Genomic DNA, 26,703 nt, shown 5'->3' on the forward strand with positions numbered 1-26,703 from the left:
TGCAGTGAGCTATTATTTATGGTACCTGTGAAGAACCCCCTGCATTGCAGCCTGGGTGACAAAGCAAGACTCATCACTTACAACAAAAAGTTACTAGGGTGAGCCAGGCATGGTGGCTCACACCTGTAACCCCAGCACTTTGGGAGGCTGTGGAGGCTGAGGTGGGCAGATCACCTGAGGTCAGAAGTTCGAGACCAGCCTGATCAACATGGAGAAACCCTGTCTCTACTAAAAATACAGAATTAGCCGGGCATGGTGGTACATGCCTGTAATCCCAGCTACTCGAGAGACTGAGGCAGGAGAATCGCTTGAACCTGGGAGGCGGACGTTGCGGTGAGCCAAGATTGCACCATTGCACTCTAGCCTGGGCAACAAAAGAGAAACTCCGTCTCAAGAAAAAATAAAAATAAAGATAAGAAGAACAGTGTAGGGCCCTTCCCAGCTTGGGCACTGGGGAGGAGAGAGAGAAGGGACAGCTTTCACCAAGACCAAATCCCCTGGGTGAAATAAAGGTGGTCCTGTTTTTGAGGGTTGGGCTTCTGCTAGTTGTGTTCATTGCTGTTGAAAGTGAGCTAGAGGCCGGGCGCGGTGGCTCACGCCTGTAATCCCAGCACTTTGGGAGGCCGAGGCGGATGGATCACGAGGTCAGGAGATCAAGACCATCCCGGCTAACAAGGTGAAACCCCATCTCTACTAAAAATACAAAAAAAATTAGCCGGGCGTGGTGGCGGGCGCCTGTAGTCCCAGCTACTCGGGAGGCTGAGGCAGGAGAATGGTGTGAACCCCAGGAGGTGGAGCTTGCAGTGAGCCGAGATCGCGCCACTGCACTCCAGCCTGGGCGACAGAGCGAGACTCCGTCTCAAAAAAAAAAAAAAAAAAGAAAGTGAGCTACAGAGGTTACATCCTTAACCAATTCAGAGGTCTCCTGGTCTAGTAAGAAATCACTGGTAAGGAAAGGCCGTCCACACAGCATCTCAAAAGCGCTCAGACCTAACTTTGAAGGGGTATTTCCGACTTGCAGTAAAGCCATGGGAAGAAGAGTGACCCAAGGAAGGTGAGTTCCTTGGGACAGTTTTCTGACATGTCTTGATAACATCGTTGGTCATCTCTACCTTTCCTGAGGACTGGGGTCTCCAAGCACAATGGAGATGACACTGTATGCCTAGTGCCTTTGAGAACCCCTGTGTGACGGCTGCGGCCCATTGTCACTGTTGAGGTACTTAGGCACACCAGAGTGAGGAGTTATTTCCTTAACTCACACTTTTATTACCTCAGAGGCCTTTTCTTTTTTTTTTTTTTATTATTATACTTTAGGTTTTAGGGTACATGTGCACAATGTGCAGGTTTGTTACATATGTATCCATGTGCCATGTTGGTTTGCTGCACCCATTAACTCATCATTTAGCATTAGGTATATCTCCTAATGCTGTCCCTCCCTCCTCCCCCCACCCCACAACAGTCCCCGGAATGTGATGCTCCCCTCCCTGTGTCCATGAGTTCTCATTGTTCAATTCCCACCTATGAGTGAGAACATGCGGTGTTTGGTTTTTTGTCCTTGGGATAGTTTACTGAGAATGATGTTTTCCAGTTTCATCCGTGTCCCTACAAAGGACACGAACTCATCATTTTTTATGGCTGCATAGTATTCCATGGTGTATATGTGCCACATTTTCTTAATCCAGTCTATCGTTGTTGGACATTTGGGTTGGTTCCAAGTCTTTGCTATTGTGAATAGTGCCGCAATAAACATACGTGTGCATGTGTCTTTATAGCAGCATGATTTATAGTCCTTTGGGTATATACCCAGTAATGGGATGGCTGGGTCAAATGGTATTTCTAGTTCTAGATCCCTGAGGAATCGCCACACTGACTTCCACAATGGTTGAACTAGTTTACAGTCCCACCAACAGTGTAGAAGTGTTCCTATTTCTCCACATCCTCTCCAGCACCTGTTGTTTCCTGATTTTTTAATGATGGCCATTCTAACTGGTGTGAGATGGTATCTCACTGTGGTTTTGATTTGCATTTCTCTGATGGCCAGTGATGATGAGCATTTCTTCATGTGTTTTTTGGCTGCATAAATGTCTTCTTTTGCCTCAGAGGCCTTTTCTATACAGCACGGAAACGCCTCTACCCAGTTAGTGAAAGTATCTACCCATACTAGGAGGTATTGGATGCCCTTCATCTTTGGTATATGGGTGAAGTCTATCTGCCAGTCTTCCCCTTGATAGCTTCCCATCCTTCGGGTTTGAGGAGGAAGGAGGTGCCTGTTGAGGGGATTGTTTTTAAGACAGACTTCACAAGCATTAACAACCTATTTGACTGTTTTTAATAAGCTCTCTCCTGAAAACAAGCTCTGGGCACACTGATCAGTTATATCCTTTCCCAAGTGAAAAGCTTGGTGAAGGATTTTAAGGGTTTTCCATTGGCTGAAGGCTGGCAAGGGGAGTTTGCCATCCTCTGACTTCAACCGTCCTGAGGGCTGGAAAGTGCACCTCGGAGAGGTGGCCCATTCTATCCCTGCAGGGGAGTACTGAGGCTTCATTTCTCTTACGGAGCCTTCCCAGATTCGAGGGCCTTCAAGTGTGTTGTGCCCTGAGGCTTCCTTGCCGCTGACTTGGCTGTCTGATCAGCTAACATGTTTCCTTCAGCTACTTCATCTGTTCCCTTCCGACGTCCCTTACAATGCATCGCTGCTACCCCTTGTGGAAGGAAAACTGATGATAATAACTTGTTATTTCCTGATGGTATTTTATAGGAGACCCATTAGCAGTAAGAAAGTGTTTTTCCTTCCAAATGGCAGCATAAGCATGGAGAACTAAGAAGCATTCTTGGAGGCAGTGTAAGTATTAGCTACTGTTCCCTTCCTTAATTCAAGTGCTCTTATAAGCGCTATTACTTCAGCTAGTTGAGTGCTTGTGCCTGGAGAGAGGGATGCACTTTAATAACACCATTCAGAGTGATGACTGCACATCCTGCCTTATAGACTCCTTGCTCTACAAAGGAACTTCCATCCACGAACAGGGTCCAGCCTGGATTTTGTAGGCGAGTGTCCCCGAGATCCTCCCTGGCTGCATAGGTCTGTACCACAACTTGCTCACAGTCATGTTCAGGTGCCCCAGTTTCCTCGGGGAGGAAAGTGGTTGGGTTTAGGTGAGGACAAGTTTTCAATTGGATTGTAGACCCTTTTAACAGCAGAGCTTGATATTTAAAGAGCCAGCTGTCTGTTAGCCAAAGGCTTCCCCTAGAAGACAGCAGTCCTGCTACATGATGTAGGGGTATAAAGAGTTAAGTCATTTCCCAGGGTTGATTTGGCGGCGTCTGGTACCAGTAGGGCCACAGCGGCAACTGCTCCGAGGCATACTGGCCATGCTTTAGCCACGAAATCAAGCTTCTTACTCAGGTAGTCCACTGGCTATTGAGCTGGTCCTTAGGCTTGCATTAAAACTCCCAGGGCCATTCCCTCCTTTCTGATACATACAGATTGAAGGCCTTCCCCAGGGTAAGGCTGAGGGCAGGTGCCTTACGTAAGGCTTGATTTAGCTGGCTAAATGCCTTTTGAGCTTCAGGTTCCCAAGTTAGGAGATGAGCTTTAGCCACTTAAGTTTCTTTTATGAGGTGACATAAAGGGCGAGCTATCTCAGTGTACCCAGGTATCCATAGTCTGCAAAATCCTCTAATGCCCCGAAATCCTCTTAGTTGCCTGAGGGTTGGGGGAGGGGGAAGGAGGAAATGGGATTAATCCTATCTTCCCCTAATGCTCTGGTCCCTTCAGACACACTAAACCCAGGTACTTCACTGAGGTCTAGGAAAGCTGGGCCTTGGAGTTTGAAATCTTATGCCCTCTCTTGGCTAAGAAATTCAGAAGAGCTTCAGTGCCTTCCTGAGAAGCTTCCTCAATTGGGGTACAGAGCAATATGTCATCTACATATTGCAAGACCCTAACCCGAGGATGGGAAAACTCAGAAAAGTCCTTTGACAATGCCTGTCCAAACAAGTGAGGACTGTCTTGAAATCCCTGAGGCAGCACCATCCACGTTAACTGGGCAGTTTGGCTGGAGGGATCTTTGAAGGTAAATAGGTATTGTGAGTCAGGATGTAATGTTATACAGAAAAAGACATCCTTTAAATCTAGGACTGAGAACCATTTACTTCCTTTAGTTATTTGAGTCAGCAAGATACAGGGATTAGGGACCACTGGATGAATTGGGACTATGGCCTCATTAATGAGGCAGAGGTCTAGAACCAGTCTCCATTCCCCACTGGGTTTTTGCACTCCTAATATTGGGGTATTGCAAGGGCTGTTAGAGGGCTTGAGGAAGCCCTTCATCTTCAGGCTATTAATAATGGCTTCTAGCCTTTTCCTAGCCTCTGGCTTTAGGGGATATTGTCTCTGGTTAGGAAAAGAAGTGCGATCCTTAAGGTGGAACTGAACTGGCCTAGCAGTTACAGCTCAACTTGTTCTTCCTTGAGTTGCCCACAATTCTGGATTTATATGACCTTCCACCAGGGGGAGACAAAGAGTTTGTCCCAGGGCTATGAGGATGTTGATCCCCATGCGAGCTGAAATGTCTGTACCTAGTAAAGAAGTGGGACTTTCAGGTATGATTAAGAAGGCATGCATAAATAATAGATCCTCCCAACTACAACTAAGATGTTGAGAAAAATATCAGGTCAGAACCTTTCCTGAGAGGTCCCTTACAGTTATGCTATGGGAAGAGGGGAAGCCTGGATCAGAGAAGAGAAGAGAGAGGCTGGCTCCAGTGCCAGAAGGAGGTCCACCTTCCTTCCTTCTTTCAATTTCCAGAATCACTCAGGGCTCTTGTGCTGTAATGGCAGTTTGAGCCACTGGATCTGGGGATTTGAACCCCAAGACCCACCAGTCCTGTTGGACCATCTATGAAACTAGTTCTGAACCTGGTGACCTCTGCTCTGGGGGCAGTCCGTTCTCCAGTGGTCCCTGCCTCAGGCTGGACAGGGTCAAGATGGTTTTTTCTTGCTGCCTGGGCACTCCTTCTTAAAGCGCCACGACTTGCCACGTCAGTAGCAACTAGCATACGCACCTCGGGGATCCTGGACTTTGCAAGCCTGCAAAGCAGCTACTAGAGTCTCTGTCCTTCTCTTGTGCTTCCTTCCTTTCTCTTGGGCCTCCTCCTGATCCTTATTATAAAAAACTAAGCTGGCCACCCTCAACAGGTTCTCCAAGGTGCTATCTGGTCCTATAGCCTGCTTCTGCAGTTTCCTTCTAATATCAGGAGCTGCTTGTGTAATAAACTTCTCCTTTAGGATGAGCTGTCCCTCAACTGAATCAGGGGATAAGGAGGTGTGTTTTATTAGTGCCTCTCTCAGCCTTTCCATAAAGGCTGCGGGATTCTCATCTGGCTTTTGGCCTATCATGGACAATTTAGAGTAATTAAGGTGTGTGGCCCTAGTTCTTTGTAGGCCCTCCAATATGCACATTAAAAAGTTTTCCTTGCCCATTCATCTGTGGTGTCATTGGGGTTCCAATCAGGTTTGTCAAGAGGCACTGCCTCTCTTCCTATTGGGAATGATGGTTCTCCATTCTTCCTTTCTTCACTTTCCCTATTTTCTCTTTCCCTTTTTGGCCTACTATAGGAGACATATTGCTCATCTCTGAATTTCTCTGCTGCCTTCAGAGCTGCCTGTTTTTCAGCCATAGTTAGTGTTTGGTTTAGGAGCAGCATAACATTCCTCCATGAGAAGCTAAACACCTGAGTTAAATTTTGGAAAGCTTCTATATATCTATAAAGGTCATCAGAAAATTGACCTAAGTCTTCCTTTATTTTCCTAAGGTTCTGCAATTAGAAGGGAACTTGAACCGTAGTGGCATCACCTCCATTGGGCATTTCCTGTAGGGGGAAGTGGGAAGTTTCAGAGGTGGTAGGGCTGAAGGAGCTGATGGCATGGTTGGAGGGGGCCCCAGATAAGGGGGACAACAAGGGCCTGGACACTCAATAGCTGCCTCAGATTGTTCCCCCGGAAATTGGTTCTCTAGTTTTGGGGAATCATTCCCTTTTGGCCGGTCTGATATGACTGCTAAAAAAGCTGAGTCAATTGTGCAACACTTGCAAAGGTCTGGGTTGTCTTGCAGGGCAAAGAAAGCTTGTACATAGGGGACCTCGGATCATTTGCCCTCCTGTCTGCAGAAAAGATCTAATTGTTGGATAGTATTAAAATCAAGGCTCCCCTCCACAGGCCAGGCTGGTTCAAGATGATCAGAAGGCCATGCCCTTGTGCAAAAGAAAATGAGCTGCTTTTCCTTCAAAGTCTTGGAGTCAAAGGAGTCCCAGTGATTCAGAATGCATGCCAGAGGAGTACAGGCTGAAGTTGGTCTTTACCCATCTAGAAAGAGAAGCAAGAAAAAGGCATCCTTTTAGTCTCCCTCCTTTAATGGCCCAGGGTGGAGGAGAAGACAGTGGGGTTGTCCCCCTAACTGTTTTTCCTTCCTTGGTTCCCTGAGCCCTGGCATCTGTTAAAGGTGCTGCCCAGGAATGCAGATATGACCCTCAGCCATGGAACCGGAGGAACTAAGCAATTGGGATTAGTCACATTCATCCATGTGACTCTAGTCCTCTGCTGGTGATTTCCCTTTGACTTCTTAGACTTGTGTGATCTGTGTGGTTCCCCAGTAGATAGATCTTGGGGAGGACTATGTAATGGTTGCATTTGGGCAAGGCCCCTTAATGGAGGGAGTGTGCTGGTTTGAGCTCTACAGTTTGTTATTATGGTCTGTACTAAAGTATTTATTCTTAGGTAGTGGCTCTAGTTAACTTCTGGGCATAAAATCTACTTATTAATTTTTTTTTGAGATGGAGTCTCACTCTGTTGCCCAGGCTGGAGTGCAGTGGTGCAATCTTGTCTCACTGCAACCTCTGCCTGTCAGGCTCAAGAAATTTTCCTGCCTCGCTGGGCATAGTGGCTCACGCCTGTAATCCCAGCACTTTGGGAGGCTGAGGGGGGCAGATCATGAGGTCAGGAGTTCGAGACCATTCTGGCCAACATGGTGAAACCCCGTCTCTACTAAAAATACAAAAAAAATTGCTGGATGTGGTGGCATGTGCCTGTAATCCCAGCTACTCAGGAGGCTGAGGCAGGAGAATTGCTTGAACCAGGGAGTCGGAGGTTGCAGTGAGCCGAGATCACACCACCGTACTCCAGCCTGGGTGACACAGCGAGATTCCATCTCAAAAAAAAAAAAAAAAATTTCCTGTCTCAGTTTCCTGAGTATAGGCACATGCCACAACGCCCAGCTAATTTTTTGTATTTTTAGTAGAGATGGTGTTCCACAACATTGGCCAGGTTGGTCTTGAACTCCTGACCTCAGGTGATCTGCCTGTTTTGGCCTCCCAAAGTGCTGGGATTACACGCATGAGCCACCATACCGGCCTAAGTACCATTTTAATTGGAGGCAGAATAGGTGCCTTAAAAGAATGTAGGACTGAATGGTGGTTGCCCTGCTGATGGGACAGTATCAAGATTAAAATTTGGTTTCGGAGGATATTTTCCTTCTCATTGTTGAGTTTTCCCATTTGCAGAAGGGGCAGAAAGCCTGGTGTCTAGTAGAGGGGTGCAAAAAGGGAGAATTGGGAAGCTAGAATGTTTCTGCAAAGGGCTGACAATGTGCCTCACGGAGAGGATTCCTACTCCACTAGGTGGCGATTTTGACCTTGAAATACCATGTGCTCTCCAGACCAAGGGTAAAGATAGAGATGCTCACTGCAGTGGGGTGGGGGTTTGGGGACAGTTGGGGAGGCCCTCTGTTTCTAGAAAATCAAGAAAACAGCAGTCCCTTACGGTATTTCCTGATCTCGCCTAACAGGATTACTTCCCTGAACTGTAAAAATTCCCACAGCATTGCATACAGAGAGTGGATAGGAGACATGGTGGTCATGAAAAGGAGAGGAGCAAAATTGCGATAGAGGCTTGGAGACCTGGTTGCCATCATCCATCGGGCTGTCAGAGGCTAGGGTTAGTCCAGAAGCCTTCAGGTAACACTAGGGTGTGGCCTTGGCCAGGAACCCTCAGTTGCCCCTGGACCTCTTCCAGCCCCATGTGATGGCTGGGTTCTCTGTGAAAGGAAATGGGTTTGAAACAAAGCCAACATTCCCAGCACCCTGAGGACACTGTGAGACTCGCTAAGTCCTCCCAGGCAAGCCTGTCCCCTGAGTTTTATTTATTAATTAATGTACTAAAAATAATAAATTACTCAACATGAAAATGTTGTCTCTTTAGGAAGATGCACCACATTTATCCCAAGGATTCACACATTCTCTGCACACCTGTTTTCCCAGGGTTCCAGATCCCATCTGGGGTCAGAGAGGCGGTAACTGGGTAACCCCAAGAATCCAGATGTGACCCTGGGTTGTGCTCTCACCCCTGCCCTGTGCCGTGCTGGACTTAAGGCCTGAACCCTGTGACCTCCCTGCCCTAGATCCCAAATGCGTCCAGGGTTCTGCCCCAGAAACTCTCATCCACAGCTGGTGGAAATGTGACATGACACAGCCAGTTTGGAAGCCAGGTGAGCAGTCGCTCGCAAACTCAGTGGACTCAAACCATACGTCCCCAAAGTGTCACAGACATTGAACCAACTGATTCGAAAACTGACATCCACATTGTAGAAAGTAAAAAGTTCCTCTTCAAAGTTTCCCTTCTTGTTAAAGAATAAATCATAAGTGTTAGAAATAACAGTTTCCTTTAAAGACTGACTTCCTTCAAGCCTCCTTGCTTTGTGCTAATAAGTCTTTGTTAAGCCCTATTCTACGCAGCTATTAGACATAAAGGAATAAGTACATCCTATGTCCTTGTACTTTAATCAAGATTATCTGTGCCGGACATGCTCACAGACAGGTCCCAGCTAGAGGCCTATGCCCCTTCCTTATTTGGGAATGTTATTACTTTTCTGTTTTTTTTTTTTTTTTTGAGACAGAGTTTCACTTTTGTTGCCCAGGCTGGAGTGTAATGGCTGGATCTCGGCTCACCACAACCTCCGCCTCCTGGGTTCAAGCGAATATCCTGCCTCAACCTCCTGAGTAGCTGGGATTACAAGCATGGACCACCATGCCCGGCTAATTTTTTTGTATTTTTAGTAGAGGCGGAGTTTCTCCATGTTGGTCAGGCTGGTCTCGAACTCCTGACCTCAGGTGATCCACCCGCCTCAGCCTCCCAAAGTGCTGGGATTACAGGTGTGAGCCCCCAAGCCTGGTGGGAATGTTATTACTTTTCTAAGTCTTTTCATAAGCAACTTCCTCTTTTCCTTTGTTCTCCATTGCTTTCACCTATTTAGAAACATTTTAAATTATTAGCCAGTCAGATTTAGTTTAGATTGTGTGGTCTGGCTCCAGCCAGTGGAGACAGGACACAGTAGTAGGGACAAGCTACATAAAGGATAAAAATCGCTCCCTCCTTTATTTTGGTGCGCTCTTGCCATTGTTCCATTTGCCAAGAGCACCCTTTCTGCAGAAGGTAAAATTGCCTTGCTGAGAAAACTTTTTGTCTAAATGCTGATGTTTCCTTTTGGTACCGAGGAACAAACATTCTGTTTCTAAATAAACATTTTACTTATAACACACATGAAGCCTGCATGCCACATTCACTGCTTGATTCATTGTCACTCACACACAGAGGCCATGGGGACAACCTTCAACATGGGAATGGGGAGAGGATGTGTGGCCCTCCCTTCAAAGGGAAAAAGACTCAGAAAAGTGAACGAGCCAGTGATGCTCGCATGAACATCAGTGGATCTTAGTTGCATTTTGCTAAGGGAAAGAAACCAGACCCAACAAGCTACCGCTGTAGCATTCCAATTAATAGGCCATTCTGGAAAAGGCCAAATCATAGGGACAGAAAACAGGTTGGGATGGCCAAGGGCTGATGGACCCGGAAGAGGCTGGCTACATAGGGGACACCCTGGAGACTTGGAGGATGAAGGAATTGCTCCAGGAGGGGCTGGAGTGGTGGCCAGGAGACTCTGCACTTTGGTTTAGAACCATGGAGGAACTGTACACCCCAAAGGCTGAACTGGTGGGTGTGCAAACTGAAAAAATAAAAATCAGAGTGCAATCAGTCAACTCACTGTACAACTGGGATATTTGCATTTCACAGATGTGGATTTTACTGAAATATTTCTTTTCTTTTTTTTTTTTTTTGAGATGGAGTCTTGCTCTGTCGCCCAGGCTGAAGTGCAGTGGCACCATCTCGGCTCACTGCAAGCTCCGCCTCCTGGGTTCATGCCGTTCTCCTGCCTCAGCCTCCGGAGTAGCTGGGACTATAGGCGCCCACCACCGTGCCCAGCTAATTTTTTGTATTTTTAGTAGAGACGGGGTTTCACCATGGTCTGGATCTCCTGACCTCGTGATCTACCCGCCTCAGCCTCCCAAAGTGCTGGGATTACAGGTGTGAGCCACCGCCCCCAGCCTGAAACATTTCTTAAACAACCAAGGCCCTGAAGAGCTTATGGCTTATCTGGTGAATCATCTGAACCTGAAACTGGATTTGTTGTTAGGGTTTGTAGACAAAGTGAAACTAAAAGCGTCTATACAAAACAAACGAAAGCCCCTTTTATCTCTTTCCTAGGGAGCAGGAATTATTCTACATCGTCCTGGCCTATTTGGCATACAACCCCATGAGTATTCCCAGGCAGTGACGTTTCTGGGCCATATTCCCATATTCGTGGGTGTGGGTGTCTGGTAGGGGCATCATTGCTTCTTTCAAAGTCAGTATTTGTGACCCACCAGGATACAGTAGACAGGACTCCAGCTCACTGCTGACATAAATCTCCAAGCAAGGGAGGTGGTCTCAAGGGGTCGAACTGAGACAAAGAATTCAGGGCCCCAATTACTAGTGTCACTTGGGCCTGACCACCACTTTTCATTACAAGAAATGACACCCTCCTCCTGGGGCTTCCCCAAAGCCCAGGAGCTTGGCAGTGTCACATGCAGGACGGTGCCTCAGGAAACATTTTGGACAAGTTGCTGAAGTGCCTGATGGACATGGCTCTTGTCAGGAAATAAATTTACACCCTGAGGAGGCCTCTTCTTCAGAGGAAGCCTCACCAGTCACCTCTGCCCTCTCCGATGACATGAGTCCTCCTAGGTGACCTCAGCCCTCCAGGAGATGTCCTTCCACAGTGACTCTGGATCTTGCAGGAGGTGGGCTACTGCAGGGACCTGAGCCATGCTGCTGCCTTGTTTCTCCTTTATCGGCCTGAGGAGGATGCATTCTGGGCACTGGCCCAGCTGTTGGCTGGTGAGAGGCACTCGCCGCAGGGTAGGTGAACAGCTGCCCCCCGACCTCATGCAGCCAGACCCGGGGATGGCCACCCTAGCCAGATGATCTCAACGTTCAGCAAAGGTACCTTCCTTGTGTCGCCTGCTTGTTGGGAGCCTTTAGGATGTCTCTGCTGAAGGCCCCACAGGAGACCAGGGATGAACGGGGACCCCCAGACCCCATGTCAGATGCTTTTCATCCCCATCAGCAGAGGGCATCTCATCCTCACCATGGCCGCCCTCTGTGTCCTGGAGCCACGCTCTCCAGCTCTAATTCTATGCAGCCGACTCTCCCCTCCCTGAGAGTCCTCCTGCCCTCCAGCTGGCCAGGCTCTGGCTACCCTTGGTCCCCACAGGTGGGCCAACAAAGCCCAGATGGCAGCATCTCCCCATCCCATGTCCCCTGGCCTGACCCCACTTCCAGGAGACAACCAAGAAGCCCAGCACCCACCCTGTTCTTTCCACTCTGTCATGGCCTCAAAGTCAGGCTTGCCCTCCCGGCACCCTGGCCCAGGAAGCCTCCCGGAGCACCTCCAGCCAGGCTCCAGGGGATGTTCCCACCCCTTCTCCCCAGGGCCAAGGCCACATGGTGGGGTCATCAGACGGGAGGGTGGGAGGCCTCGGGGTTCGGGGGCCTCTGCAGCTGCCCAGTTCTTCCAGCTGACAGCTCCACATCTTGGGAGCAGGCTCTGATTTCATGATGGGCTGGGGGCGTCTCAGGATTCTACAGCCCAAATAGCACAAGGGTCCAGGGGCTCCAAGACCACCAGGAACACGTGGTACACCCACGTCATACCCCAGGACCACGAGGCACCCTGTGAGTTTATGGTCCCCTTTGCTCTTTCCCACAGGCCCTGCATCCTGTAGGGCTGGCGGAGTGGGGGGCTGGAGACCCCTGTGGGGCTGATGAGAGGCTGAGTCCCAGCGAGGGCCTGACCTGGGATGTGGGGTTCTCCTTGCATTTGGAGTTGGGTTTCCTTTCCTGCCCCGGAGGAGACAGAGGCACAGGCACTGGGGCCCAGCTCCCGTAGAGCAAGGCTGAGGGCAGTGTGTCCACCGGGAGTGTGGGAAGGGGAAGGTGTTGTGTGGAGCCCTGGGCACCATCCTGTGTTCTGCACTTGGGGAAGGGTCTTCAGAGGACCCTGGAAGAGGGAGGTTTGGTTTTTAGGGTAGCCCAGGGGGCCCTGAGCACGTCTGTTCTGCCCATCGCGACAAGGAAGGGCCATGTGGGCAGGGTTCCTCATCACGCTGGCTGTTCCGGAGCTTGATGGATGGGGTAAGGAGGCCCAGGGAGACCCTGGTTCAGGGACCTTCCTTGCCCTGCAGTGCCCTCTGCTCCCCGAGCCCAGGGGTCCAGCTCACCCCCAGCCCACAGGAGGCACAGACGGGGCCCTGTAGGACACACAAGCAAGGCCCCGTGCCCAAGAGGGGTCATCCCACGGCAGAGGTTGGGGCTCAGGCCCAGCCTCATGGGAGGACTGGGGCATGACCCAATTTGGGAGAGCTCAGAAGCCTCAAGCCCTGGGGAGGCCCCTCTCTCCAGAAGCCATATCCCACTGAAATGAGTGCCCCCCATGAGGAGCTGCAAGACCCTGTCTGACCTAGCCTCTTGGAAGGGTGGGATGACCCTCATGGGGAGGGTCACTGACTCTGGGGACTGAAGTCCCAGTGGCCCCAGCTCGAGCCACCAGCCCCCAGCCTTGAAGGGCCAGGTCCTCCTGTGCCTGCTGTCCCCATAGATCTCTCTCAGGCTCAACCTGCACCTGTGGGACGTGTATTTGGTAGAAGGGGAACAGGTGTTGATGCTGATGGCATGCACTGCCTTTAAGGTTCAATGGAGTAAGTCCACGTGTGCCCAGTGGGACCTGGGGAGCACTGGGGTCAGACTCGGACTGGCCCGAGCGCAGCTTCCTCACACTGTCCCCATGATCCTCTGCTCTGGCCCAGGGGTGGGTCTGGCCAGGTGGGCTGGGCAGGGCACAGTGACACCAAGCCCACCCCTCACATGTTCCAGATGAAAGTCGGGAGTGTGATGAGCACTTCCCTGCCCAGGCGCCCCCAGCCATAGCCTCCTATGCACATCTGGACCCCTGGGGTGGCCACAAAAGGATCCGGCACCGCCCAGTGGGAGACGGTTGAGGTGGCAGTGAGGTATGGGCTCTCACCCTCCCAGGGAACTCTCCTGGCCTGGTGCCCACCCTATCCCTGGAGGGCCTCAGGAAGACATCCAGGTCTGGCCCATGGGCATGTTGTTGGGGCCGGTTCTCCCATACCTAGGCCCTGGATGAAGATGCAGCTCTCGGGCACCCTCGGGCCTCTATGAGGAAACTAAGGAAGCATGGGGACCTGCCACCCCCAGGTGGGCTTCCACACCAGGGCCCCTCCTGAGCCACCCTCTGGGGCAGTCAATAGTTGGGGAGCGCCCAGGACCCCCAAGCCCACTACCTGGGCCTTCCTCTTGCGCCTTTTCTTCCTGGACTCTAAGGAAGTACAATAGGCCCCCCGGTCCTCAGGGCAGGTGCTCAGTGCGTGTGCACTGGACATGCTGTGCACGCAAGAGGGGGATGTGGGCAAGACCTCTCCAACAAGCCCCCTCCCACTTTCCATGGTATACCGCTCCCCCACCCCCAACAGGGCCCTTAATGGCACTGGAGGAGCCAGACCCATTTGTGGGACCCCCCGCCCCTCCCTGCAAGCACTGACAGCCTCAGAGAGCAGCAGAGGCCCCTCACTCCTGAATACCCCTCCAAGGGTGCCAGGACAACAAGCCTTGAGCCAGGGAGACAAGGGAATCGGAGTCCCTGACCCCCAGAGCATTCAGGGCAAGGGCACAGGCGGGACCCCTGGCCCAGAGCCAGAGCCAAGCGTTCAGCCAGGTGTGGGAATGGTCAGTCCTCGCATGGACCGGGCAGCCCAGGAGGGCAGAGGGGGCCTCGTATCTGGGTCCTCTAACCCACTGTGGAGACAGGTCCCCATGTGAGGTGGCAATGGGGCTGGGTGACAGCCAAGGCCCCTCCCACCTGAGTTCTGACTGGGGATCACATCCCAGGCCCAACAGCCCTGAACCCCGGGGTGGCAGTCCCAGGAGCCACCTGCCATGCCCCGACAGCTTTTCTACCCCAGGCGACACACACCCCTCCCTCTGGGATCAGTAGCCTGCAGTTGTGTCCTCAGTGTCAGACCCCAGGGGCCACACAGAGACCCTGAGGACTCCAGAGACCCAGGCAGGTGGGGCCCAGCCCGGAAAGGACTCTTTGGGCCCACTGGAGGTGCTGTCTGACCACGTCTGTTTTTCTTTCAGCCAAACCCAAGCAAGGGTCCTCAGCATCCAGGCCTGTGCTGGCTTCACGTGGCAGGAAGACTCTCTGCAAGGGGGATGGGCAGGTGCCTCCTGGCCCACTGGCCCGGTTCCAGGGGCCCATTTGTTCCGCTTCCCCATCATGGGTTCCTCGTCCTGTCACACCCTGTCCTGGTGGGGCTTCCATGTGGCCAAGGCCCAGGGGCATGAGGGGGCTTCCGGGGAGCCCAGGGCAGCAGGCCATTCTCTGGGGGCACCCAGGACTTACAGTGTGCCCAGCCTCGCCTCAGCTCAGGGAGGACCTCGGGGTTCCTGGAGGTACCTGCAGCGGAACTCTGTGCCCTGACTCCCGACGGACTTGGATGTGGGGGGCCCTTGGTTCCATAATAATTTCAAACAGAGCTGCTGGGCTCGTGTCCCTTCTGAATGTGTCCTGGACAGCCCTGGGACCATGGGGCAGGTCTAACCCAGGAAGCCCATGGGGACCCCGATATCAGGCCCTGCCCAGGCCCATCAGGACTAAGAGGGAAGTTGGGAGATGCCCCCACTGCATCTGGTCCCCTTGGTGGCCAGTGACTGGCATGCCTCAAAGGAGCCAGGGTGGCACCCCACCAGCTGCCCCGCAGCCCCAGACACCTTGGGAAATGCTGTTCAAGGAGGAAGCCGGTCCCGTCAAGGCCATGAGAAAGGTGAGCATGGCATCCCCGCAGCCCAGCCAGCCAGTAGCATGCCCTGGGTCCTCTGTCCCAACCTGTGGGACAGTGTCCCCCTCCCAGGGCACAATTCCCAGGCCAACAGGGGCCTGGCCTAGACCCCAGCCCTGGGAAGAGCGGGGAACCGGGGCTGTGGTGGACTCCCAGCTGCAGTCAGCATGACCATGCAGGGGACCCTGGCACCGCGGAGCTCTGCACTGTCACAATTCACCTCGCAGAGGCCGGTGAGATCCCGAAGCCTCGCAGCAACTGCTGCAGCCACAGCAGGCGCCACCACCACGTGCCTTCCAGACACCAGTGCGGGGGTTCCCAACAGCAGGGTGCCCTGCAGCCCTCGCCTCAGCAGCTCAGACGCTGAAGGTATCTGGTTCATGTTTCTAGTGCTCCCACCAAAAAGAATTACTATGGAGGATGCTCTTGGTCCTGAGGTGAGCAAAACGGCACGCCCTGTGGATGGAGCCGGCTTCTTTCCTGGCCACCATGCTTGCTGGATGGGCCCACAGAGCAAGTGGCCTTGAGATGGGCATGGGAACGGAAGAGGCTCAGCATCCTGCACGTGCCCTTACCGAGGCTCACCAGGCTGACACCACTGCTGAGCGCCCCGTCTGTGGACGAGACACTTGCACCCAATCCCTGGGTTGGCACCATTTCCCAGGAGGACCAGCTGGCCATCTGCTGGCAGGCTAATCACACCATGGAGGGGCTGAGATTGGCTTTCACTGCACCGAGCCACAGTGTGGACACGGCTTTGCCAGGCCTGCAGTGCACACAGCACTGCTTCTGACCAGGACACCTCATTCACAGCTGGGGATGTGCAGCATTGCACTCCCACCTCAGGGCCTTGGCTCTGCCACCACTATTTGGAATGTTTGCAGCTCCCTCCAGGCTTCTAGACATATCTGGGCCACAGCTCATGGCTTTGCACCTGAGGCCCCACAACCCAAACAAGCTTCCCATCCTCATTTTATTTTTTGTCAAACTTATGAAAATTTATTAAGATATGACTTACATCCCTGGTAAGTGCACAGCTCAAAAGATATTCACAGATGGAACACAACAGCCCCTAGATCACAAAGCCAACCATGCCCAGCCCCTCCCAGCACCCCCAGCCCTGAAACCAGTGTTCTGACTTCTGATGGCACCATGAGCCTGCCTTTTGTACTTTACACTCATGGAAGCATAACCACCTTCATGTTTTAAAATAAATGTTTACTTTTGAAATGATTTTAGATATACAGAAAAATTGAAAGGCACTATAGTGTACTCCTACACCTTCCATCCAGCTGCCCTTAATAATGACATTTTGCATTACCATGGCACATTTGTCCAAACTAAGAAATTTAGGCTGGGTGGGCCGGGCGCAGTAGCTCATGCCTGTAATCCCAGCACTTTGGGAGGCCGAGGCAGGCGGATCATGAGGTTAGATCGAGACCATCCTGGCTAACACGGTGAAACCTTGTCTCTACTAAAAATACAAAAATTAACTGGGCGTGGTGGCGGGCGCCTGTAGTCCCAACTACTTGGGAGGCTGAGGCAGGAGAATCGCTTGAACCTGGGAGGCACAGGTTGCCGTGAGCCGAGATCGTGCCACTGCACTCCAGCCTGGGCGACAGAGTGAGTCTCTGTTTCCAAAAACAAAACAAAACAAAACACAAAAAACCCAAAAAACAAAAAAGAAAATTAGGCTGGGTGCGGTGGCTCACATCTGTAATCTCAGCAATTCGAGAGGTTGAGGCAGGAGGTTCAGGTTCACTTGAGTTTGCGATTAGCCTGGGCAACATAGGTAGACTCTGCCTCTGGAGGAAAGTAAAAAAAATTAGCCAGGCATGGTGGCGTGTGCCTATAGTCCCACTTAGTCAGGAGGCCCAGGCGGGAGGATTGCACACGCCTGTAGTCCCAGCTACTCAGGAGGCTGAGGCAGGAGAATCGCTTGAACCCAGAGGCTGGAGGTTGCAGTGAGCCGAGATCTCGCCACTGCACTCCGGCCTGGGCGACAGAGCAAGACTCCGTCCCAGAACAAACAAAAGTTACGATGTAAAGTACTAGTTGTGATGTCATGATGCCTGCAACTTTGAAATAGTTTAACGACAATACGTGCACACATAGCTACAGGCGGGGAGAGAGCAACGACCAGAAATGGCGAAGTGCTGCGTTGTCTGATTGAGGCGGAGGTATATAGGTGTTCACTGCACTGTTTTCAACTGTTCAGTATGCGTTAAAATTATCGTAACACAATGTTAGAGGGGGAAAAAAAACCCGCCTTTCTTCTGCGCAGTCGCCATGGGCACGAGCGGCACGCGGAGCCTACGACTACCTTCGGGTCCCACACACGGCGCTCCCGCTGTCCCTCCAGACTCCATCTGCGCATGCTCAAGCCCCATCGCGCCCGCCCCGCCCCTCGGGCGTACGTGTGCGCGCAGGGCGCAGGCGCGCGGGTCCCGGCAGCCCGTGGGACGCCAGCTGCTGGACGCGGGTAGCCGTCTGAGGTGGAGCTGCGGGAGGATGGAGCCGCTGAAGGTGGAAAAGTTCGCAACCGCCAACAGGGGAAACGGGCTGCGCGCCGTGACCCCGCTGCGCCCCGGAGAGCTGCTCTTCCGCTCGGATCCCTTGGCGTACACGGTGTGCAAGGGGAGTCGTGGCGTTGTCTGCGACCGCTGCCTCCTCGGGTGCGTATGGAGCGTCCTCGCCCACCTGAGTCGCGAGCCGTGTGGGGGTGCTGGGGGCGCCGGGCGGGCGGCAGCCGCGGGACTCCTGCTGGAAGGGGCTGCACAGGCAGCTTGGCGGTGCTGCCCCTGACGCGCGTGTGCCCGGGGGCGGGTCGCGGCTGACAGGCCCCGCCGGGACACCCCCCTAGGTTGCCGCAGCGGGGTTGGGGAGGGGGCCCAGGCTCAGCCACTGCCCCTCGACCTCGGTTGCGGTGGAAATGGGAAAGCCACTGGGCAGGCTTAAGGGGGAAGCGTTGTGCCGGGGGTAATTTTGCTGGGAAACGAAAAGTCTGTGTCCTGGTGCGGCTGTGGAAATCACAAGTGGCGGGCGTGGGGGTGGGTGGGAGCTGGGATGTGTATAAATCAGGCTCCCCTGCAGAGGCCCCGCCGGTAAAGCATCAGGCTCGCAGGAGGTGGAAGAATCTTGGTGTTTACAGTGCACCTCTGTGGTCTGGGTTCTGTGTGGCCCGGGGATACGAAGATGAACGGGACCTCCTTAAGGAGCTGATCAAGTGAGAGAGATAATTACAGTGTACCAGAAGGGCTGAAATAGAGGGGCAGTTAATGTGCTGTGGGAGCATCAGACACGGGTCCCCCGTGTGCTGTGCCATTTGATGGCTGTGCAGGCATGTCTAACTCTTAACCACCTTTCTCGACGCAGGGATTCACGTGAAAGTGTTTTGGAAGCCTGGACGCACTGTGCCGATGTAAAGTGCTATGTGAAAGCAATTTATGGAAATGCGTAACATACATGAATAGTTATAGGAATTGCATTCAGTCAACAAATATTATTGAGCTTCTGTGTGCGAGGAAGAAGAGTTCTGTTTTGAGATGAGAGCGATGATTTTGTGCATGGCCGCTTTTCAGACCTGCCAGTCTGAGATTTAGGTGGGTGGAGGTGGGACGGTAAGTGCAAAACTCATGTCTGTAATTTGACCATTGTTCTTTGTTCTCATTTGATCCATAATTCAGGAATATGACTTTGCATTTTAAAGCTCCCAGATAATAATTTTGTCTGTTGCTTTCTGAAGTAATGATAACAGCGAAAACGTCTGTTCGGGAGAGAGCAGCATCTTGAAGTTTTTGTAAACTGTGTGGTTGAAAACAGTTCGTTCCTTTCAAGATAGTTCTTGGAACAGAAAAGTTTTGGAATGAATAAATGGTGACAAATTGGCAATGGAATCATTAGAGCTGAACTTGAGTCCTGTGACACACGGAATTGTGCATTTCTGAAATAAACTACACAAACCCTTTGTGGGTGAGATGCTTGTTGATTTACCATACTATTTCATTAGTCTCATTGGTTTTTCCTGTTTGCAGTAACTGTGGGGGTTTAAGCAAAAAAGGAATTTCATGAAAGAGTATTGGGGGAGTTCTCAGTGTTGCTTTAAAGTCTGCCAAGACTTGACTGGACATGGGCTGAAACCAAGTTAGGATTGCACTGCAAAAGTAGTTGGGGCTGGGGTCTGGGGGTTTATCACTTCTGTTGCCTGATAATATTGGATTCTGCAGTACGTACCATGAACACCATGCACACTGGACCTTGGTGCTGCTGCTGCTGTTGCTCCTTGGGAAACTGGCTGTTGCTGGAGAGTTATTCTCTCAACCATTCTTCTTTGTGATATTAGCTTTTATTCAGAGTCCTCAGTGAGTGTCTTGGATTGGCTAAACTTAGGTCACTGCCTGCACCCTAGCTGCAAGGGAGGTTGAGAAGGTATTTAGCCTTTTTGGCTTTTAAGATAGAAGGCAGACTCGCTCTACATCCCACCGATAGTTATCCAGTGGGGAAATCAGCAAACGTAAACATAGAGGGATATAAGTAAATGCTAAGCATCTAAACAAAACAAGCTAAACATATTCTTCATAATGACTAACAAATACTTATTATTTTACACAGACACAAAATATTTGCACTTATTTTGGATTGCCAGGATACACAGTTCACTCGTGTTGTGGTAGTAGTTGCTCTGTTTGAACACTCCCATTTTAGTGGGTATCGTGTTTCTAAGAGCCTGGTTGGGAATCACTGCAACCTGAAAACAGTGTTAGGGAAATGTTGGTGCATTGTTTGATGCAGTTTTCTGCCACTGTTGAATGCCTGTCCTTGAGGGATAGGTTTCTGTATTACTTATCATCTTGTAAGTAAAATTTGTTTCTCTTTATTCACTGTCCATTGTGAAGTCTTTGAGAATAGTCCATCCTCTCAATGTTTGTAGCCCCGGGGTCTAACACATAGTAAGCCCTTAGTTTTAGTATGAATGTCTGGCAGAATTTTCCTCCTAACTGTCCCTGTCCTTCTGCTGCCTTCCATCTGAATTAAGTATGGAATGAAAATGTTAGTTTGTAGCAATTAACAGTTACATGGGAAAGGAAAAATCAAAATAGAATTAAAAAAACAGATATTGATGATAGCTACAGTCATGCACTGCGTAACGACATTTTGGTCAACGAAAGACCACATACGTGACAGTGGCCCTGTATGACTAGATCATTTTTTAACTGTCCCTTTTCTGTGTTTAGATACGTTTAGATACACAAATACTTACCATTGTCTTACAGTCACCTACAGTGTTCAGTACAGTAACATGCGGTGCAGGTTTATAGCCTCAGAGCAGTAGGCAGCACAGACAATACCTGCTAGCCTAGGTGTGTAGCAGGCTCTACGGTCTAGGTTTGTGCGAGGATACACCATGATGTTCCCACAACAATGAAATCACCTAACGACATCCTTAAGGGATGCACAACTCTACTTCCTTAGGCTCCAGAAATAATGGTTACCAAGTTTTACACGATTTCCTTTGTGCTAGAGCTGTTTTGATGAGTAGCTTTAGTTCTGTATACTTGTTTTTTGTTAATGCAGAAAGGTGAACCTGCTTCATGGCCTATCTTACCTTTTTCCTCTCATTAAGGAATGGCTTCTGGTTTTTCATGTTGTGCCTGGAAAAGAAAATGAAGTATGTAAGTCGTAGAAAGAGTAAATAGCAATGAAATTATAACCTGAAATCACTTTTTTTTTTTTTTTTTTGAGACGGAGTCTCGCTCTGTCGCCCAGGCTGGAGTGCAGTGGCGCAATCTCGGCTCACTGCAAGCTCCGCCTCCTGGGTTCACGCCATTCTCCTGCCTCAGCCTCTCCGAGTAGCTGGGACTACAGGCGCCCGCCACCACACGCGGCTAATTTTTTGTATTTTTTTAGTAGAGACGGGGTTTCACCGTGGTGTCAATCTCCTGACCTCATGATCTGCCCGCCTCGGCCTCCCAAAGTGCTGGGATTACAAGCATGAGCCACCGCGCCCGGCCTTTTTTTTAAGATGGAGTTTTGCTCTTGTTGCCCAGGTTGGAGTGTAATGGTGTGATCTTGGCTCACCGCAACCTCCGCCTCCCGGGTTCAAGCGATTCTCCTGCCTCAGCCTCCTGAATAGCTGGGATTACAGACCATGCCTGGCTAATTTTTGTATTTTTAGTAGAGATGAGGTTTCACCATGTTAGTCAGGCTGGTCTCAAACTCCTGACCTCAGGTGATCTACCCGCCGCAGCCTCCCTAAATGCTGGGATTACAGGCGTGAGCCGCCGTCCCCGGCCTGAAATCACTTATATTGTCCTTCTGCCGTTGCATGCATTTTTAATTTGACAGAGGTAGAACTGGTTGATTGACAGTTGGGTATGAGTTATGTGTATTTCCTGTTTGCTGTGGTCAGTGCAGCACATAAAATTCCATTGTTATGATTGTATTTGTAAACCTTCTCACTCCCTAGTGTAGTGCTCTAAGTCTAATCTTTGTTATATCCCCAGGGCCTACCACATGGGAGATGTTAATCATTCAAGGATTAATATTTTGGGGAACTTTAAGTTGCTGTGTGTTTGTCTTTGGTTTTCTCAAGTTCCAAGTTGCCTGCAGCTTCCATATCAAGAGTTACTTCTGGCCAACTCTAATGATCGTTTCTTCTCTAGGGTAAAGAGAATAGCTCATCCGGCATTAAGGCTGAGAATGAGGCTTAGTGCCTCCCAGGAGGAAGGAGGATGTAGACGTGTCATCCCTTTCAGTCCTGGCGAATTGTGGGAAGCGGGGGGGACAGGGGCAGGGAAAACAGATTGTGAGAAATATGTGTTCTGATCTTTCTTGGCTGGCTAAAGTTCTAGGGTTAGGGTGGGGGTGTTAAATGGGTTGAGGGGACAGTCAACAGTAGAAGGCCTTTCGCTCTGCTCCTTATGTGGAATCTTGAGAGGAGATGTTATGCAGGTTAGTGATAGGCCAACACGGGCCTATAGCACATCAGTGATAGAAGGAAGTGGCTAGGTAGTTGAGTTTGTGGTATCAGGGGATTCTGAAATGCCCTCATACCACTGTGAAGGAGGTGGAGGAGCTTATTGGCCTAGTGGAACAGCTGGCATCATGACAAAAGACTGTGTGACTATAGACTGAAGGTCAGTATCACAGACTGCAGGGATGACAGCCAGCATGACATCCTAAAAGATGAGATGGGACCAGTTCAGCCATAGGACGTGATTACCTCCTTGCAGTAGAGACCAGTGAGGATCCAGAGAAACAGCACAGATCCAAGGTCTTCTTGCCACTGTTTCTTCTAGATGTCCGATAAGACCTTGGAGGGAAATCTACCCGAAAGCAACCATTTAAACCAGCCCGGGTAAGGAGTTAAACAAAGTCTGAGTATTAACTGGAAGAGATTGAGATATTGTTTGACAAGTTTTAAATTTCCTGGATATTTATTAGATATTCATGAGGAATATTAGATTAATTATAGAAAACATGGCGCATATTCAGGAGACAGATTAGATCAGTGATAGAAAATAAAGCAGGCTGGGCATGGTGGCCCATGCCTGTAGTCCCAGCACTTTGGGAGGTTGAGGCAGGTGGATCGCTTGAGCCCATAAGTTCAAGATGAGCCTGTGCAACGTGGCAAAACCCTGTCTCTACTAAAAATACAAATAATTCCCCGGGTGCATGCCTGTAGTCCCAGCTACTCAGAAGGCTGAGGTGGGAGAATCAATTGAGCCCAGGAGGTGGAGGTTGCAGTGAGTGGTGATCACGCCACTGCACTCCAGCCTGGGTGACAGAGTGAGACCCTGTCTCAAAAAAAAAAAAAATAAAAAAATAAAAAGGCAGCTGCATTTGAGTTGCAGTTTGAGTAAATGTGACCAGGCAATAAAGGGTGATAACTCACTGTGTTTGGTGAGATGATGGAATCTCTCTTGGCCAAGGACTGAACCTGGGATGGAGACGGGAGGGAACATCTTCGTATATGAGGGTAAGAAGAAGAGGTGCCAGAAAAGGCAACAGCAGTGGTGATTGAAAAGTTTAAGGACAGCTAGGGAAGTGGTTGCTAAGTGACTCAGCCTTAGGAGAGATTGGAAATAGTCTTCTAGGAGAGAAGCATAAATTGCCTCATGAAATGTAGGATTGTTGAAAAGTGCTGAGGGTGTGCTTAAAACTTGTGTTCATTTATTTAAAGTGGGAACGGTTAGTTGGGTCGTGTTTCCTTCCTCTCCCAATTGCCAGCTGCTTGGGTATGAGAACTGGATTTACCCAGGATTGCTAGGTTAGCATGATGGATGGAGAGAGGGGACGGGAAGTTGAAGTTGTAGGCAAGGGAGGGTGTAATTGTGGATCATGGTTTCTCAGGTAGGGAATGAGGTCGTAAGGAAGGTGATGGCCAGTGAAATGTGGCGGAATCAATGGATTAGAGGTCCTCATGTGGTCAGAGAAATGGTGAGTGGTCAGATAATGGGTTGACTTGATATGTACATGCTTAGAAGTAGTGTGTGTCTTGAAACAACAAGGTACGGGGTGTGGCAGAACGTGGCCAAGGTAGGGAGTAAGAAAAGATTTTTGGTCAGGAAACCCAAAGGCTGAGGTGTTAGTTGAATTTTCTAAATACAGGAAAAGTTACTAAGAATGTTAGACATTGGAATGGATAGTTTCAGCAAAGGCAGAATTCCCACACTGGCTATAATAACCCAAGGTTTAAGGGTCAGTAGAGTAGAAAAGGCTAGTGGAGACAGGGAAGTGCTTACCTCTGAAAATGATGTAAAAAGACATTACTGGGTTTATGGCTGATTTTGTGAAATATGGTTAGCACCAGGCGTAAGTGAATTGCTGCAGTGTTACAGACTCTTCCTTGGAGGACTTGAAGGTGAAGCGACTAGCAAAATCATTTCCAAGAGCAGAACCTTGAACGATGGCTTGAAGTAGGATTTGCAACTTCCTGGGCAGTGGCTAATGGGTCTAGGATTTGGAATGAAATGAGGTGGAAGAATTGATAATAATGTGGTTTGGGAAAGGACTTTATGGATGTGACCACATTTTTCTTTTTAAGTGGGAGTCATAATTCCTGTTTCTTCTGCTGCTTCCTTTTCTTCTGCAAGGAGGTTTGGGAAAGGGCTTTATGGCTGAGCCCTGGTGAAAACATTTGGTCCATGTGAATGCCACAGCGGAGGGCGCTCTTAATCAGACAGGATGACCTGCTTTGTGGGTAGCAAGTTGTTCTTCAGACAGCCTGGTGCTTGCTCAAAAGGCTCAAGAACAGAGCAACCATGGGGACAGGGCTAGAGGCTGGTGCCTGGAACTCAACAATACAGACTTCCCCTCATGATAGCCACGTGGCTTCTGCTGGTACAGAGTGCCCAGTTTGCTACCAGTAGTAGCTGGTCCTGATTCCCCCAATGGCAACACATCTTCAGGACCAGCCAGCCACCTCGTGTCAGGCTTTTGTGGTAGAACTTTTTTGTCATGGAGGGGTCAGTTGGAATATCAATTTTTTTCCTGCACTTGGGTTTGTCTTCCCTGCGTGTAATACCATCTCTAAGATCCAATGAGAATCTTCGATAGAGCTGTGATATTCCCCACAAGGCTGCCTCTGACCTTCACAGAAAGAATTGGAGCAATGGGCTAATGCTTGTCGTTTTGACTGTTCATGTTTGCCGATTTCCTCATTGGATGACTATTGGTGGGATGTAGAGCGAGTCTGCCTTCTATCAAAAAAGTCAAAAAGGCTAAATACCTTCTCAACCTCCCTTGCAGCTAGGGTGCAGGCAGTGACCTAAGTTCGGTCAATCTAAGACGCTCTCTGAGGACTTTGAATAAAAGCCAGTATCACAAAGAATGGTTGAGAGAATAACTCCAGCAACAACCAGTTTTCCAAGGAGCAGCAGCAGCAGGGTCCAGTGTCTGTGGTGCTGGTGGTACGTGCCGCAGAATCCAGCATTATTAGGCAACAGAGGTGATATAGTCCCCAGCCCCAGCCCCTGCTCTTAACATCCTCTGGCATTTAAGGCAGCTGGTGTTATAGACCAGTGGTTCTCAGACCTTTTAGTCTCTGGACCCCTTTATGCTTTTACAAATTATCAAAATGGATTTGATAGGGATTTAAAAAACATTATTGAGAGTGCTGACGATGTTTTGTTTATGTGGGTTTTATATATTTATATTTACTGCATAAAAATTAAAACTGAGTTTTGAAAATACCTATTTAAACATAAATTTAAGGCTGGGCATGGTGGCTCACGCCTGTAATTCCAGCACTTTGGGAGGCCGAGGTGGGTAGATCACATGAGCCCAGGAGTTTGAGACCAGCCTGGCCAACATAGCAAAACCCCGTCTCTACTAAAAATACAAAAATTAGCCAGATGTGGTGGTGCATGCCTGTAATCCAGCTACTTTGGAGGCTGAGGCAGGAGAATCACTTGCACCTGGGAGGTGGAGGTTGCAGTGAGCTGAGATTGTGCCACTGCGCTGCAGCCTGGGCAACACAGTGAGACCCTGTCTCCAAAAAAAACCCAACAACAACAACAACAACAACAAAATATATATATGTGTGTGTGTGTGTCTGTATATATTGTTTGATTCCTTAAAAAGTTGTTAAATATATGCAAATTTATTACGATGTAACAATTTTTTAAGGAATCAGACTATATTTTCTTTTTTTGAGATAGAGTCTCACTTTGTTGCCCAGGCTGGAGGGCAGTGGTGCAATCTTGGCTCACTGCAACCTCTGCCTCCTGGGTTTAGGCGATTCTCCTGCCTCAGCCCCCCAAGTAGCTGGGACTATAGGCCTGTGTGTATTTTTCAAAACAACGAAAATTTAATGAGAATTGCATTGCTCTACACTTTTTTCATGTCTCTCTAAAGTCAGGCTTAATCAAAGACCTTTAGGTCTGGGTGTGGTGGCTTACACCTGTAATTCCAGTGCTTTGTTAGGACGAGGTGGGAGGATCATTTGAGGCCAGGAGCTCACAACCAGCTTGGGCAACATAGGGAAACTTCATCTTGTTAAAAAAAAACAAAAAACAATTATCTGGGTGGGATGGTGTGCACCCTTGTAATCACAGTTACTTGGGAGGCTGAGGTGGGAGGATCACTTGAGCCTAGGAGGTCAAGGCTGCAGTGAGCCATGATCATGCCACTGGACTCCAGCCTGGGGGCATACGCATCCAGACCATAGCATCTGGTTCATGTTATTTTTTTTCTATTTAAGATAAGCAAGTATATATGTGTGTTCTTATTTTCCATTCTTATTTTTGCACTTGCTTCTTTAACTTGGTGTCTACTGGAACTCACTCTCTTATCAGCACATGGAGCTCTTCCTTATTCTTTATAACTCCATAACGCTGTATCCACTGTGCTCTCTAATTTCCTCTGTGTGGATATTTAGGCAATTTCCAGTATTTTGCAGTTGTGCATATTGCTG

The 26,703-nt window shown here is 49.8% G+C and overlaps 1 protein-coding gene and 1 pseudogene across 1 annotated transcript in view; both read left to right on the plus strand.

Annotated features, from left to right (window-relative positions):
• The window catches only part of LOC100598690, a 17,239-nt pseudogene extending 1,050 nt beyond the window's left edge, over positions 1-16,189 (plus strand).
• A 1,498-nt stretch (positions 16,190-17,687) lies between these two features.
• Positions 17,688-26,703, plus strand: part of SMYD3 (SET and MYND domain containing 3) — a 749,402-nt gene continuing 740,386 nt past the window's right edge. The window contains exon 1 of the mRNA XM_030812563.1: positions 17,688-17,962. Within this exon, the coding sequence (XP_030668423.1) occupies positions 17,799-17,962 (164 nt within the window). The 5' untranslated portion in view covers positions 17,688-17,798. The remainder of the gene's footprint in view (positions 17,963-26,703) is intronic.

The sequence above is a fragment of the Nomascus leucogenys genome, chromosome 5 (genome assembly GCF_006542625.1).
Source record: "Nomascus leucogenys isolate Asia chromosome 5, Asia_NLE_v1, whole genome shotgun sequence".
In the NCBI taxonomy this organism is placed as follows: Eukaryota; Metazoa; Chordata; class Mammalia; order Primates; family Hylobatidae; genus Nomascus; species Nomascus leucogenys.